This window comes from Colletes gigas, unplaced genomic scaffold, assembly GCF_013123115.1.
Source record: "Colletes gigas isolate AHSC1104 unplaced genomic scaffold, ASM1312311v1 Colletes_gigas_Sc00003, whole genome shotgun sequence".
Lineage (NCBI taxonomy): Eukaryota > Metazoa > Arthropoda > Insecta > Hymenoptera > Colletidae > Colletes > Colletes gigas.
The window spans coordinates 6,397,437-6,414,508 of NW_025106632.1; the positions used below are offsets into that span (position 1 = coordinate 6,397,437).

The 17,072-nt window shown below is 33.8% G+C and overlaps 2 protein-coding genes across 2 annotated transcripts in view; both read left to right on the forward strand.

Moving 5' to 3' along the window:
• The first annotated feature begins 473 nt into the window (after nt 1-473).
• Nucleotides 474-3,099, forward strand: LOC122404761 (cilia- and flagella-associated protein 221-like). Its single transcript, XM_043408983.1, has 7 exons — nt 474-719; nt 791-987; nt 1,073-1,176; nt 1,710-1,869; nt 1,958-2,229; nt 2,530-2,828; nt 2,911-3,099. Exons 1-7 carry the CDS (start codon nt 474-476, stop codon nt 3,097-3,099), a joined length of 1,467 nt encoding a protein of 488 aa, XP_043264918.1.
• An 11,769-nt stretch (nt 3,100-14,868) lies between these two features.
• Nucleotides 14,869-17,072, forward strand: part of LOC122404680 (SKI family transcriptional corepressor 2) — a 48,891-nt gene continuing 46,687 nt past the window's right edge. Inside the window, exon 1 of the mRNA XM_043408863.1 lies at nt 14,869-14,951. The gene's annotated coding sequence lies outside the window, so the exon portion shown is untranslated. The remainder of the gene's footprint in view (nt 14,952-17,072) is intronic.

The following is a 17,072-nucleotide window of genomic DNA, read 5'->3' on the forward strand; positions in this document are numbered from 1 at the left end:
TTCTGTCATGAGATACTTGTAAACAGATAAATATAACATACAACGCGTCGACTGAAAATTAACGAGATTCGTACATAGATTTTAGTTCATTTTTTTTTCTAAATTCCGCAGAATGTATTAAGATTATGATTAAGATTTATCTAATTCGAGAATGTCAAAATAGCCTTCGGACGAAGTATTCGATTTGTCATAACTTTTAGTTTATTTAAATTATTTACGATTACATGTTCCCTGAAAATACAGTAGGTTATGATTATACGTTTACGTGTTTGTAACAATCGATGTCTGCTACGATGCTCTACGATTATGCAAAATTGGAAAAAAAAATTTTATTTGGGGATGCAAATGAAATGACGTGAAGTAATACATGCTTATCTTCCATCCATTTTCTGTAATATTGTAAACGAATAAAAGATCTTCCTTCTTGCGAACAACGTATATAGATAGTACTATTTGTTAATTTTAAATTCGAAATGGATGTCGATGTAATCGATCGATCGCAATGTTTAATAAACAAAAAGGCTTTGGGCAATATCGAAGAAGACGCGAGAATCCATTTTCTCAGCGTGACGCCACCGAACTTAACATTCACCTTTAATTGCGGAAACTTAAAGGTTCAGAAAAAGACGATAGAAATTACGAATTATTTCCCTAAATCATGCCCGATTCAACCATTACCATTGGAAACTCATTACTTTCGGATGCAAACTATTACTCAGGTTAAATTATATTCGTCATCCTTGTAAATCGTGTTGCGTACAGAATTAAAAAAAGTGTAAATTTGTTTCAGGGAAGGTGGCTTACTCCTGGATCGATCTTCAAACTAAATATTCTTTTCATCCCCGACGAAGCAAGAGATTACAACGATGTCTTAAATATTCGTTATTTCAACAATCGACTGTTAGAGATTAAAATTACCGCGAAGGCCACGACTGATTTTTCGTTTCCTACAAACGTAAACTTTGGCGTCGTTCCGCTTGGTCGGCCGTAAGTTTATCTTAATTACTTACCTTATCTTATTACTTAATTAATACGTGATTCACATAACGAGTATAATTGTTTATTTTTCAAGGGTTTGCTACAAAATGCCAATATACTCTCATTCGAAGAAACAATTCTCTTTCGCCATCTTGCCATGTAAAGAAGATCCATGTGTCGACATCTATCCTCGGTGGGGTAAATTTGCAATTTCTGTTCTTTAAAATGGGGCCTTCCAACATAATCATAGATTATGTTATACGATACTACATTTCATGGTCTTTAATTGAGAACCAGTAAATTATTATATAATTTATATAATTTATGACAGTAATTCTCTTTGTCCTTTATTTTAATATTGTATTAATACAACAGGCGCCAGAAAAGTAAATGTAGTTATACAGGGTGTTCGGCCAACCCTGGAAAAAATTTTAATGGAGGATTCTAGAGGCCAAAATAAGACGAAAATCAAGAATACCAATTTGTTGATGGAGGCTCCGTTAAAAAGTTATTAACGTTTAAAGTTCCACTATAGCGTGCACGCTGATCGCCGTTCTACAGGCGGACCTTTAAACGTTGATAACTTTTTAACGAAGCCTCAATCAACGAATTGTTATTTTTGATTTTCGTCTTATTTTGGCCTCTAGAATCCCCCATTAAAATTTCTCTCAAGAGTAGCCTAACACCCTGTATATGTTATTATCATAATACATATTACATTCATTTTTCAGGTCACGTTAAACCAGGTCAAGAACCTTTAATAATCATGGTAATTTACAGGCCGCTTCGATATATAAGTTTAAATTTTCAAATTCGAATATTCATAACGGATTTATGTAAAATTCCCTACGTTATAAATTTCTATGCGTATACTCGACCAGGCGTTTTACGGTGAGAATTCTTGCACATATTAATTTCTATTCAGAAAATTAAATTATTTGGTAGACGATATAATAATAAAAACGTTTGGGTCATTCAGAGAAACACTGGAGAATGTTGAACCGGAAATGAAAAGCAAGGCGCGACCAATCCAAAGGAAAGTTAGCGCGATTGCTCGTAAAAAAATGAAACCAATTTCCCTAGATCAACCTACGTTGAAATCTTGTGCGATAAAACCAGATATGGAACTTTCCAGCTTCGATGAGAGTTTATTAAAAGAGTGTGGTTACTTACCCTTGTATACACAGCATGCCGTCAATTGCATCATGAATTCAAAATCTCGAAAACCATTCGGAGAACATGATTTAAGAGGTTAGGTATTTTACACAGGAATGCATGCACGTTACTGACCTTTATGCATTAGCCTGAAGGTTTTGTGCCGATGCAAGGGTTGCCATGTTTGAGAAAACACCATAGCCGCCACCTACATAGAATTCGAAGAACTTCATAGTAGATCCCATAGAGTATAGGCAGCCTTTTGGAGTGTCGATAAAAATGATTATAATTCAAATAATTATTTATATTTTTATACACACATAAAGAGATTCGAATAGTAAAGTGATGGCCATGCAAAACAGGACGGTTGATCATAAAAATCTTTTGTTTAAGCAGGTCCTTCGAGCTTGCACATGTTCCAAATTTTGGAAGAAAAAGTTCGAAAGCTAAAGGAATTCTTAACGAAGGTTGAGAATTATCGTCAAGAGAACGAATTGGCGAAAATTCATCACAAATCAAAGGTAAATTATGGAACACGCGATATCAGTGAGAATCAAATAATTGAGATAAAAATACAACGGGAACAAGAATGGAACGACTACGAAGATTCGATGAAGACGAGCTTGGACGAAGATTTATTTGGGCGACAAAAGGCTAAAAAGATAAGACAAAGAATTTTGAGGAGCTTTCAAAAAGTAGGTACTTTTTTAAATAACAAATTTAATTCTATATAATTGTTCAAAAGTAGATATTACTTTCTCATGGATTTATTTTTAGTCTCCGAATGAAATCTCGATGTCGTCTAAAGATGGACAGTCATTTCTTCGTTATTGCAATAATATGCTTTTTCTTCAAGCGGCTCGTAAAATAGTAATAAAGAATCGATTATTGAAAGTACTTGCAAAATTAAAGCAACTGACGTTCGAATCAGTTGTTAAATTAGAAGAATCGTTTATCAATTATTGACAGAAGAAATCGCTTACCAATTATTGATAATACAAAGGGGGCGAATATAGTTCCCTAAATATGTCGAAAAACGGGTGCATAATAAAACCATTATTGAGACGTTTATGTTCGCGTCTCGCTTTGTTACGTTTCGAGACGTTCGAAAGCGAACTGAACAGAAGCTTTGTCCGATCTCTTTATAGTTTTATGCCCAGACACGTGCCGTATATAATTCGCCACCGATGCTTATTATTCCATTGTAGCCGGCGCCTATTATGGCCTTTACGACCAACCACCGAATAAAACCCTGAAATGGTAAATACCTAACCTCAATTGCGGGTAACTATTTTTTCACAGTCCCCTTGCATTCTTGTTCGGTTATGTTCAATGGAATTGTCCTTACGAAATTATTAAAAAATGTTATTGTCTCGATTACTATCGTGAACAGCGCTGATAATAATCAAATATAAATTACCAAAAAAGAAAGTATAACACCTACTAGTGGACGGTACTATATCCGTGATGAAAATGTACAACATAATTTATAAGATTATTGTTGTAATTTGATTAGGAAAAAAGAGTAAATTCGACAAAATTAAAAAATTTCAAATCATTCTAAAAAAAATTATTTTCGGTTTCAGGAGTCAATTACAATCATTTTTGGTGAATAGACATAACCTCGAATTCCTACGCATTTTCGTGAAAAAAATTCGAGTGTGTAGACAAATTTTTCGACAAAATAAAAAATTTCAAATCGTTCTAAAAAAAATATTTTCGGTTTAAGGGATCATTTATAATCATTTTTGGTTAATAGATATAACCCCGAAATCCTATGCATTTTCGAGAAAAAAATTCGAGTATGTGGACAAATTTTTCGACAAAATTAGAAAATTTCAAATCGTTCCAAAAAAATTATTTTTAGTTGCAGGGGTCAATTACAATCATTTTTGGTGAATAGACATAACCTCGAATTCCTACGTATTTTCGAGAAAAAAATTCGAGTGTGTGGACAAATTTTTCGACAAAATAAAAAATTTCAAATCGTTCTAAAAAAAATATTTTCGGTTTAAGGGGTCAATTATAATTATTTTTTGTGAATAGACATAACCTCGAATTCCTACGTATTTTCGAGAAAAAAATTCGAGTGTGTGGACAAATTTTTCGACAAAATAAAAAATTTCAAATCGTTCTAAAAAAAATATTTTCGGTTTAAGAGGTCATTTATAATCATTTTTGGTGAATAGACATAACCTCGAAATCCTACGCATTGTCGAGAAAAAAATTCGAGTATGTGGACAAATTTTTCGACAAAATTAAAAAATTTCAAATTGCTCTGGAAAAATTATTTTTAGTTGCGGGGGTCAATTACAATTTTTTCAGAATGATTTGAAATTTTTTAATAACTTCTTAAATAAGTCTGAATCAACAAATTGGTATTTTTGATTTTCGTCTTATTTTGGCCTCTAGAATTTCTCATTAAAGTTTTTTCCCAGGGATGATGGAACGCCCTCTATACGGTTATAATTAAATATGGTTCGAAGCCTCGAAGTATAGCGTCTACATTAAAATTAATTTAATAATAAACTACATAATATAACTCTAGATTAATTTGTTTAAATCAGAGAATAAGTGGAGGAAGATAAACAAGAATATATTTTGATGAAATATAATAACAGAAATGCCAACTTTATATATCGAAAACTATTTCCAATTTTACTATTTATTTACTAGAAGGACATAAATAACTATAAAAACATATCAACGCATTATCGTCAGAAATATTTATAACAATCTCTATTTAAAAAGATAAATTAAATTAGGGGTTAGCTGAGAAGAAACGGGGAGAAATAACTATAATGCAAAGGATTAATTATGCTCTGCAAGAGCATATTTAATTCGTCAATTAATTTTCTAATTAAAATGTTGATAAATATTTCACTTAATTGGATGTATAACAGTTGATTTTCATTTAAAAGTAGAATAAATATTTTACAGCGATGTAATTAATTGAGACGATTTGCCTGTTTTTGTTCGTCGATTAACGTTCCGGATTTTTCCAATTAATTACGTTTGTATGCGTTTAATTGTATAATTCACGAAGACTCGTCCCATGGCTTCTGAAAGGTGCGTAATAGGAGAACGAGGAAACAACCCTCGTTTAAGTGTTAACTGTGCCAACATACCCTGTTCCTTTTGCAACCCCTTACAGCGTGGCAAAATACACGATGACCCTTTCCACCCTATGAACACTTGAACCTCAAGAGGGCCCAGTACTCAAAGGATCATAAACAAACCCCGATCTGGTTTTAAACGTTTCCTACGTCTGCAAATAAAACGCCGATTATCGATCCACGCGAACGTTTTGTCTCTTCTAAGTGCAACTAATGAAAACGCTGCTTATGCAATTCAACAATTTGAAAAATCTCGCAAGAATTTGTTGCAAATTTTTTTTATTACAAACAAAAATATCATAACAAATACGACGCGAGAAAATGTGAAGTGAATAGGGTCAACTAGATCTCGAAATATTATGTAAGCTAATGTAAAAAATAAAGTTTTGAGAGAAATAATAAAGTTGAAAAATTTGAGGTTAAAATGATAGTTGTAGGTAATTTGTGGAAGACAAAACATTTTATTTTATTTCTTCTTTTATGGCTTGTAGCTTCTCTTTTTCTGCTGCCTGTTTTACTTGCCATGTTTTAATTTCTAATCTGTATGATATAATCTATATGATGTATTATACATTAAACAAGTTGGATCCAAGCATGCAGGGAATTAATTCCATATAGCAAGTTTTTTTTTGTGTTGTAAGCATTGTGTTTTGTTGTAAGTTTTCCATCGGTTAATGTCATTATTAATTTAAATTTTACTGTTAATTTTCTGATCAATACTTTCTTTTTCTTTTAAAATTTGTGCTACAGACTCTTTAACAGATTCTAGTCTCTATCATTTGGAGAACTGTATTGAATATGGGATGTTATTATTCCACAGAATAATATTGTTGTTTGTCAGAAATTGAAGTAGAATTGATGTATTAAATTGAAATTAAATTTCCAATATTTGTTATTATATGTAGTTTGACCACTACTGCCATCAAGACTGTAATTGTATATTAATTGAGAATCAATATCATTGTCATCACATTTGGAAATTACACTGTCACTCACTTCAGTTTATACTAAAGTAATTATATGTAAATACTGTGTATTCTAACAGATTTTGGAGAGGAAGTTGTGTAGTTGTACACATCATTATGATTCTATAAAATCTGTAAGTTTTCTTAGATTCCAGAAGATCATTATAAGATGGATATACTCGTAAATTGCACTTTCTTTATTTGGATGCTTCATCTATTAAACATGGAATTGGTTCTCTTTCACATATTTTTCTTTCAAAACAACAGTTATCATTTCCATTTCTTTTTAGTGCACTCATTCCTTGCTTGTATTATTATCCATAGCTTGCATTATTAAATTCATTGTTTGATCCATTTTTTTCAATAGAATTGACACTTGTTGAAGCTTCAATATCTGAATCATATTTACAAAAAATCAAATATTCTTGCAACCATATATCATTTTTGCAATTAAATTTTCGAAGCACACAAAAAAAAGATTATCCATTTTACTGTTAAATTGCAACAAAATACATGAACTTTCTCCCAAACAGTTCATTTAGATTGTTCTGAAACTGAAATAAGTTTTTATTTCTAAAGAAATATATGTGTATTTACATAAATAAAAACTTTTTCATATTTTATAGATATGTAGGAATGTCTAGTTTAGTGAAAACATAAAACATATGTTCTAACATTATGTTACAATGTAAAATTCTTCAAACACTTCGTAACACTAATAACTGAATTTATAAGTCCACTATAAGTTTTACATAATGTATAACCTCATTACGTGCTACTAATTAACACTGTACAACACTGATTAATACTAATTAATACTATTTAACACTATGCAATACTATATATGAATACAGTATATGAAATTATAATACACAGACGTAATATACAGGGTGTTCAACAACATTCGTGGTAGAGGCCAAAATAAGACGAAAAATCAAGAATACTGAATTTTTTTTCTAGAAAGAGATTAGGATTTCGGGGGTAGGTCTATTCATCAAAAATTATTGTAATCGACCCCCGTAACGGAAAATAATTTTTCCAGAACGATTTGAAATTTTTTTTTCGACCTAATTTAGGCACCTACTCGAATTTTTTTCTCGAAAGTGGGTAGGATTTCGAGGATATGTCTAATGACCGAAAGTGATTACAATTAACCCCCACAACTGAATATAATTTTTCCAGAGCGATTTGATTTTTTTTTTTTAACCGAAAAATTGAGGCACTTACTAGAATTTTTTTCTCGAAAGTGAGTAGCATTTTAGGGGTATGTGTAATCACCAAAAATGATTGTAATTGAGCCCCGCAACCAAAATTAATTTTTTAGAGAAAAGTTGTGTCGTAAGAATCCTATGTTCAATACTTTATTAACTTCTTTAAAAAACTAGAATTGCCTCTGGTTCCTTACGTTACAATTTGTGTGCCCTTTACTTTTAAATATCAAATATCTTACAAATACCAAAATTAATAACGTTACCAAAGTGTTTCTACTTATTTTCGTATTAAAAAATCGAGACTGGAGTTTAGTCGACTGTTCGTCGACCCGTTCGTCACTTTGATATCCCAAATACTATTCATAATGTTGCCGTTTTCGAGGGTAATTCGCGCGGAAGGATATCGTAGCGACTGCAATTGTAGAGACGGATGAATAATCGAAAATCGATTCGACGAAGAATGCTGACCGCAACGTTACCTTCTGCGATTGCTTCGGAATTGTTTCAGATTGCTATTCAAGTGGCAAACACGTTCATTTCGGGGAAGCAGGTCTGGCTTTCGGCTCGAAGGGTAGCCCCATTGGCAAGGAACGGAACGGAGGGGGTTATAATCTGTATTATCCCTCGACTATTAGTGTCGAGAGGATCGGGGGCGCGCGGATTACACTTATTACGGTAGATACGTCGAGTAACATTATGCGTAACGCTTTGCGCGCACCGTCGCTGATCTTCCATCTCCCCCTTAATTAAAATCTCGCTCCAGGTAAAGGTCGATTTATATTATCCGTTTACGTCACGAACGTAAACGAAACGGTTCGGTCCTGGCAAACGCATCTTGTATTTATATTATCCGGTTCAATTGTAAGAAGTTGGAAATGTTTTCAATCTTAACCTTAAAAGATCTATGCTGCATAACATTATTATTAGACGAAGAGAAAGAAACTGAAGTAACAAAACGTCGTTTTGCTGTGCATAAAATGTTAAAAAGGAGAAAAATTGAAGAATATTGGACATTATAGAGAGAGTGTTTGGTCATCCCTAGGAAAAATTTTAATGGGAGATTCTAGAGACCAAAATAAGACGAAAATCAAGAGTACCGATTTGTTGATTGAGGCTTCGTTCAAAAGTTATTAACGTTTAAAGTTCCTCTATAGCGCGCGCGCAGATCGCCGTTCTACAGGCGCACCTTTAAACGTTGATAACTTTTTAACGAAGCCTCAATCAACGAATTGTTATTCTTGATTTTCGTCTTATTTTGGTGTCTAGAATACCCCAATAAAATTTTTCCCAGGGGTGGTCGAACACCCTGTATATTTCAAATTATATGTGTAAATTTATGGCACTGTTCTGTTATTGATAAGTCAATAAGTAATTCAAGAGAGATTGAACAAAATAATTTACTATTTCCAATAGTTTTAATGTAAGTGTATTTATGAGAAGAGGTTTGACAAAAAAGAATTGATACAAGTTATCGTACATAACCTAGTATCAAAAAATTCTAAAGGGTTTCTCGAAAATGGGCCTTCATTTTCCAGATACTTTGATTAAAAATTTTGTACCCACCTAGTAAATGCATTATTTACTACTGCTATTTTATTACCGTGCATTTATTTACTACATTACAAATTTATGTTTTTTGTTTTACAATTGATATTGATGTTATATAGGATTAACATAAAATGCAAAAATAAATGAAATATTTTTTCATTCCAAAGTCGTATTAAAAATAAAAACAACAACAGCGGGGATTCGAACCATACTATCTCCAGAATCGTAGCTAACCTCTTTAACGACTCACCCACAACTCACTCTGATACACTGTGTTAAATAATTCATTTACCAGGTGCACACAAAACTTGAAATCAAAATATCTCGAAAACGAAGGCTCATTTCGAAGAAACCCTTTAGGGTTTATGGATACTAGGTTATGTACTATAACTTGTACCTGCTACCGTTTCAACAGCGATTTCCACCGCTTGAAGCTCCCCTTGTAAGCGAAAGGTACACCGTAAATCGTTGAACATCAAAGTCGAGGAATCAAGAGAGACATTGCGGATTGCGCTGTGTAAATCGATAAATCGGTGGTAAGAACACCCTTCGGAGGCGTGACAGGTCGCGACAGGGACACCCTTCCTTCCTGTTGTCGACGTATAACAACTGTTGGCCTATTAAACTAATTGACTGCGCAGTATGCCAGTACCCGCAGCGATGCCTGCACGGTTACACGCCTAAAATCGTGCTCGTGCTTATGGACGTCTCCCATATGTAACGCGCGTGTGTCGTTACCGATAACTCCACCGACTCCATTCAATCCCTCCTCGAAATTACCTACGCGTCGTCGCTTCCAAACAAACGAAAGTCACCCGTCCTAAATCAAACTCATTATGCTAATGTTTTCAAGTCAACCGTTAAGATTGCGGCAATTTTTTAAGCTCGCTTAAAATTGTTGCACGAACTTGCCAATAAGAAATGATAATGATTTTTAGATCATAATAAGTATAAATTTAAATTTAAATCCAGTGCAAATGCATGCTTAATCTTGAGAGTTAATTCTAAAGTATTGAGTATCTTTTGTGGCAAGTTTACAGGTTAGCTACAATGACTAACCTATTACCGAAAATGTTAGAACACAGAAATAGTACTAATCGCGACATCTATCGTGTTCGTATATTAATACTCATTTAGAATAAAATAGATAATTCAGTAAGACCTAGAGTTTAGAAATATATATTTTTATACTCAAGTAAATATAATAAATAAATAAAGAACAATTAAAACAAGGAAGAAATGTAGTGTATGTATCTACTGGATGGTGGCGCTTCGTACCGAGAATACGTCGCATAGGCGGGGAACGGGAGCAGTCTGGGCCCGACCGAGGACTGAGCAACACGCGATGGCGTATAGATGAGTGAAAAACAACTGTTCCGGAATTAACGGGTCGACAAGACGAGTCAGTGAAGGAAAACAAAGTGCTTGATGTGGTCGATGCTGCGGCTGCAGTAATTGGCTGACAAAGAACATTTACGAGACACGTTTAGGGACGTTTGTTTTCGTTTGCTGACTCGCCTCGCGTCCCGAGTATAAACATCACACTTTTGCTGTAGCTAAAAAACATCGTACGACAGAAAATGTAATCAATCTCGAGAAACATCATTGCACAAGAGTTTAACAAAGGTTAGTTTAATGAGAAATATAGTCAAGTAACGGGCAATCATTCGCAACGAGTATACTTATCCCCTTTATCGCGATTACGTTTCACTGCCCTATTGGATTTGATCGGTATCGCCAAACCCTCTAACCTCGAGACTCGTGCAAATCAGCCACATGTTTAGTTGGTTCAGGAACGTAGCTTTAATACCCAGCACGCGCCCTCATCAAAGCGATCCTTTCAGTATTGATGGTCCATTGAGAGCCACACTTAACCGCTCCATTTTCTTTTGTCCGGAACCTAGTTTGCGGTGACCTGCGACTCGTTACTATTCGTTTACCAATACTTTCTACAAAGACGAGGATAAAGTCAGTTTAACGTTATCGTTTCAAATTGGCCAGAAATGTTTTTTTACAATTCGGTACTTGGAAACGAATGCGAATTGTTGCTGGGGACGATTACAGTTAACATTGTACAGTCTTTAAAAGTGGAAAGAGTACAAAACATTCGATGGCAATTTTTTCAAACAACATCGGCCCCAATGATTAACCTCTTGTCGTGCAATTTGATATTTTATATTATATTTTCACATTAGCGAACTATACGTAAAATAAATTTGTACACGTATGAATATATTTAAAAAAATTAAATAGTATATGATATGGGATATGAGATTGTGTGATAAATACATTTTTTCACATCGCAATATTTTAGATGATCAAAGCTTTTTTTCGATTCGATTCAAACCTAGTTGTTCGTAACAAACAACAGTTCTTACTTGACCTTGTAGACAAAATAAATTTCAGGTTAGGTTTTAGTAACCGTATTTTACATATACTTTGTCTCAAACGCACTTGGACAGATACAAAAATCTTCTTACACCCTATAAAAAGTCAGTCGTTATTAAAAAAGATACTTTAATAAAATAACATATCTATTTATCACTATACGAAATAATACGAGAAAATGTATTATTCGACGGGTGAATGACTGAATGAATATGTTATGTTAATTAAACTTTTCGGTGTTTTTGTTTATTTTTGATAGAATTTTATTTCATTTTTCTTTTAAAATTTTTTTTTTTAGATTTCTCTTATTTCTTGTAGTATGTTTTACTTTTTAATGTTTTCGCTTTGTAGTCATCTTCGTTGTAAAATAAGCGGTAAATTTATAAACACTTGACATCAAAATAGATATTCCTTTTGTCATAATCCTAAAAATATTAATGAAAGTGGTATCCTACGTATGACCTGGCAATTACTAATAAATTCCAGGAACATTTTTCTTCAATGAAAGGACAATACGATTTCGAAAAGCTTAAACATTGTTAATGCGGGTGACGTAGAAGAGAAATTCAGAGTGTCCCCCGTAAGTATTATAGAAGCCAAGAGGATTTAAAATGAGGAAAATGCGTAGAACATATAATCTATCTTTTTCTGCTAATCCATCAATCAGTGTAATTATTTTAGCCATAAATTTTACTATTACTGTGAATCTTTTAAATAGTTGAATACTAATTGATAATTCATTGTTACTTTTATGCGTGTTTATTGTTGCACTTTATTAATAACTATTAATATGTCTAATATCCCTATAATAAAAGTAAAACCTTACTACAACCAATCAGAGGTACTTGTAAAAAGTCACAAACAAAACTAATTATTTCTTTTTCTTTTTAATTTTCTACCAATTATTTAATATAATCAGAATTTTTGTTTTTGCTGTTTTATATTTCTATAATTTGTATAGACTGTGTGGTTTATGTTTAATAAATTGTGAAATTTTCAAAAACTAGAATTTACATACAATATCGCACATCATTGGATTGAACTTTTTTTTCTTTGTAAGGATATGAAAAAAATGTATGGTTCCATTTGAAAAATGTACACGACCTCTAAATTTCGAAAAAATAGGCTTGACAAAAATTCCCTTTTCTCGTATTGTATTTGTCTCTTTAAACTCTGCAACTTTACGTATTTATTAGCAATGGAGATACTTTCCATTCAATCGCCACGCTGACGTACCTGATTAGAGATAAGCGCTTGTAATTGGGGAAAAGAGAATATAATGAAGACAAACGCATTATTTCATTAAAATATTATCAGTTACAATTTGTAAAATTAGTTGTTTCTCATTCCCATTTCGCAATAGAACATTATTCTATTCTTTTATCAGCTTGTGGTGTTATTTCCCATGCTCGCCACCAGAGGGGTCGCATTCTCACAAGCGCTCGACCACCTCTCAGTTGCTATATACAGGGTGCTCGGCCACCCCTGGGAAAAATTCTATTGTGGGATTCTAGAAGTCAAAATAAGACGAAAATCAAAAATAACAATTTGTTGATGGAGGCTTCGTTAAAAAGTTATTAACATTTAAAGTTCCCCCCGTACTGAATTTTTTTCTCGAAAATGCGCAAGATTTCGGGGGTATGTCTATTCACCAAAAGTAATTGTAATTCACTCCCGCAAACGAAAATAATTTTTCCAGAACGATTTGAAATTTTTTTTTTCCGTCGAAAAATTTCACACCTTTTCGAATTTTTTTCTAGAAAGTGGGTAGGATTTCGAGGGTATATCTATTCACCAAAAATAATTGTAATTGACCCCCGCAATTGAAAATAATTTTTCCATGTAATTTTACACGATCAGCAGCCAACTAACATTATTTTACAAAATTCTAATTTCTATCGTTACGTTGCAGATTGTATGGAGAACATGAGGTGGTGTTTCACGCTTCGTCGAAGCAACCGGTATGGAGTATTATTTTTTAAGGATCGAGAACTGCGTGTATGTTCACAGCAACGTCAGAAACGATCGTTGACATTAATAAAATAATGCAGTCACGGATTTCGGGACACTTCACTGCACGAGGGGCGAGAGAAACGAGGGTGAAACAGAGATACGACCTTATGTTCGTACATCGTCACTCTGGGTCTCTTTGTCAAATTTCCTGGCTGCGAAGCGGAGAATGATAGGTGAAAGAGAGAGATATTGTCAGTATAATTGGCGAGGGTCCGCAACAATATTTATTACATGCAGGGGCGTCAAAAATCATAATGACCAACTGGGGTATAAACTGCACCAGCCTCTTTGCGGTTCGTTAAACGATGTTTCGTTAGGGGGATCGTTTCTGCTACTGAAAAAGATGCACGTTATCCTAACCTTCTTCGTGTCCCTTACGTTTCTTCCTCTTTTATCTCACGAATGTGCAACGCATCTGTTTGCTTAGCGGTGTCGCTTCAAAGAGTAACTTGATCACTTATTTATCGTCGTGTCGCTTTCTTATTATTAAAGATAAAACTAATCTTTCAGCATCAAAATGTCCTTTCGTTGGTTCACTGACAATTAGCTTCGTCAGAATCCATGTAAAGAAATTCTCGAATTTTTCGAAAAAGTTCAAATTAATTGTTTCGATAATAAATTTTTACCCTCCCTTTCTTGGAAATTCAAAATTGCGCTACATAGATGATTATTTCGTCGTATATAATTTCGTAATAAAAATAATTAAGATCCGTGATAAAAGAATAAATTTAAACGACATTAACTCGATGATGTTCTTACGAAGATCAGAGTGCTTCGAAGAACGAGTAAACTTTTTAAAAACTCTCCGTCTAATAATAGAGATAAATCGTAGCCGCCTGTGAGCCGAAACATTCTGCACGGTTGCTTTCAAAAATTAATCTTACAATTAGAGATCGTTTCGGTCGAATGACAGCGACGAGCATTTCCTCGCGTGCATGTTTAGCACGGCTCACGAACGAGCCTCTGCTGGGAGTGTGCGCGCGCATAGTGTGTGTGTGCGCGCGCGTGGGTTGAGTACGAGTAGGATCGTAATGTTCGGTAAGTACGTGTTTGTAGTTACCCCTGAGGCGAACCACCCCCCAAGAGCCAAGACCGGTGACTCCGCCTTCATCCCCGTTATCGTCACCATGGGGTTGGTTGTTACGCAGGTGGCACACTCGGGGGCGGTTCTTCGCTACCCTATCCGCTATCTCCCTTTCGCTACCGCCATTTCTCTCCCTCCGTCTCCTTTTCCTATGCCCGTATTATCGCGTTACTTTTGGAGGGAGCGAGAGGGACACAGAGTGTCGCACAAAGTGTACCGAAACGTTGCCCGAATACGGACAGTCGCTCGTAGTCATCCCTAACGTGCTCCTTGATCTTCCGCGTTCGATTTTTTCCGGCGACGAAAAAAAATTCCATTTCCGTCCGCGGTCGTCCGGTATAGGTTAGCTTTCTCGGCCGGGAGAACGGAAAGTGTCACCTCGCGAGGACCGGGGCTCTCTGTTCGCGCGACGAATCTTAACGTGCTTGGGATCTGTGACTGATCGGTGATCGACGGAGGGAGCCTCCAGCCTCTCGGAGACTTGGTCACCCAGGTATTTCTACCCGATTCGTTCGTTCGTGTCGCTACTTTTCCCTGATAATCGGAGGAAACGTCAGTGGAACGTGCACGTGACCTTCCAACTGTACAGTTTACGAACATTCTGCCGATGGTATCTTCCTTTCTCGACGACAAATCTACCGACATTTCCTCTTAATAATTTTATAGCAAACAAAAGTATAATTTCCTTTACTTAAAAACAAATAACATTATCGTCGTATTTGTTACAAATTGCAGGTTTCTCGACTCTTTCGTGGTCTCACTAGCTTCAAAGCAACAAACTTTCTTTTCGTCTTTGTTACACATTCGATATTCTATTTGTCCAGTTTTTTTTTTTTACAAAAGAATATAAATTGTTTTCTACAATTTAAATAGACATTTAGGAATCCACAAGACAAACTAAATATTTTCTCGGGAAACAAACAATTAATTAAGTGAATATCGAAAAATGTATAGTACGTATATTGAAAGAAAAATCGTGAAGTTAAATAGCGTTGTAAATAATGTTTCATGTAAAAAATTCTAAACAAAATTTAAGAAATGGTACATACATGCTATTTACGTCCGGGAACCAGAATTTTATTTGATACCAAAACGTTGTCCAGTTTTTGTATAACAAAATGTTTTTTCTTAAAAATCAAACAATACAAAAATAAATGAATATTGAAAAATACGTACGAAAAAAGTACGTGCCCTATAAAAAGAGTCGTGAAGTTGAACGGCGCTGAAATAATGTTTTACGTAAAAAATTCTAAACAAATTTTTAGGTTAAGTGTTAGAAGTTGACAACGTGATTACATTTCTTTTTGCAAGCCATTGATAACGTTGTCGTTAATGTTTAATTAAATCTATAAATTAACATTCCCCTCTTCCTTAATCTTTACCAGGTTATTGCTTTAAACAGAAGCTATTTATATCACACTATGATAGTATACTTTATATAATACTTTCATAACGTCTGTCTGTCATACTGTTTAAGAACGTTTCAAACATCAACGAAGTGATACCTCTTGATAACTGGATTTATTTTTTATTACATTCGCTGTGGATGTTAACCAAAGATTGTTATTATTATTATAGGTTAGAAACGTTCAAATTTTCCGTGGTCCGAACGATGGAACGAGAAAATAATCGGATCGGTGTCCGAGATATCGTCATCGAGATTATTGCTATTCGAGAATAAAATGGGACGTGTTTGCACGTTGCTGACTTTTGCGGTGGGGTTTATATTTAAATGGCGGAGATTAAAAAGCGCGTAAATACATTCTTCTTCGTTCACCTGCGACCACGTTAACATTATAAGCTCGAGCTTTGCTATATTCTAAAACTGCACTTTTATTTGTAAATTATTCGAAAGCTATCAAATAAATTTCTATTTGCAAATTACAACACTTTTATTTGTAAATTATTTGAAAGCTGTCAAATAAATTTTTACTGATATCGAACACTAGGTAAATATTTTAACATTTTTAAAAATTGTTTAAAACGTTTTTTTTTCGTGTTATTTTTGTTACAAGTATAAAATTTGAATTTGAAAATTTTTTCACTTTTTTAAATATTTCAGAAATGTTATAATTCTTTTTATCTTATTTTTAAATATATTATTGCAGCATTATTTTTTTTTTTTTTTAATCTACTGCAGTTAATGCACATACATAGAAAACGTAAATGAGGAAAGTAATTTCTTTGAGCTTGAGTTAATAAATGTGAAGAGGTGAAATGAAATAAAAAAATTCTTCATAGACACGAAGTTTTACCTAATAGTGATATTCTTAAACCATGGAATGCAAAAGATAATCTTTATGTAAGAATTTTTAACATTGCGTAATATGGACAGTTATAAAAAAATATTATATAACATTTAAGAATAGATTTCCACTATCTTCTTCATTCCGTATTATCAGAATATTTATGATACTTAAGCAGGAAACTATCTTCTTTATTTTATCAATATACACACGAATAATTCATCGTCAATTAACACGATAACACGACTTTTTAATGCCAAACACAGATCGTATTTGACGCAGCGATGGATTAAAAATTATATTCGATGAAAATGTTATTCTTATTACGAAAATACGGTATAAAGTGTAAGTGGCCTACAGTTAATCGT

What these genes read in the sequence shown, in the direction of transcription:
- LOC122404761 (XM_043408983.1), top strand. Translation starts at nt 474, where the DNA reads ATGGATGTCGATGTAATCGATCGATCGCAATGTTTAATAAACAAAAAG. An exon ending in ACTCGACCAGGCGTTTTACG is followed by an intron (nt 1,870 to 1,957) that starts GTGAGAATTCTT and finishes TGGGTCATTCAG; the next exon opens with AGAAACACTGGAGAATGTTG. An exon ending in TTTTGAGGAGCTTTCAAAAA is followed by an intron (nt 2,829 to 2,910) that starts GTAGGTACTTTT and finishes ATTTATTTTTAG; the next exon opens with TCTCCGAATGAAATCTCGAT.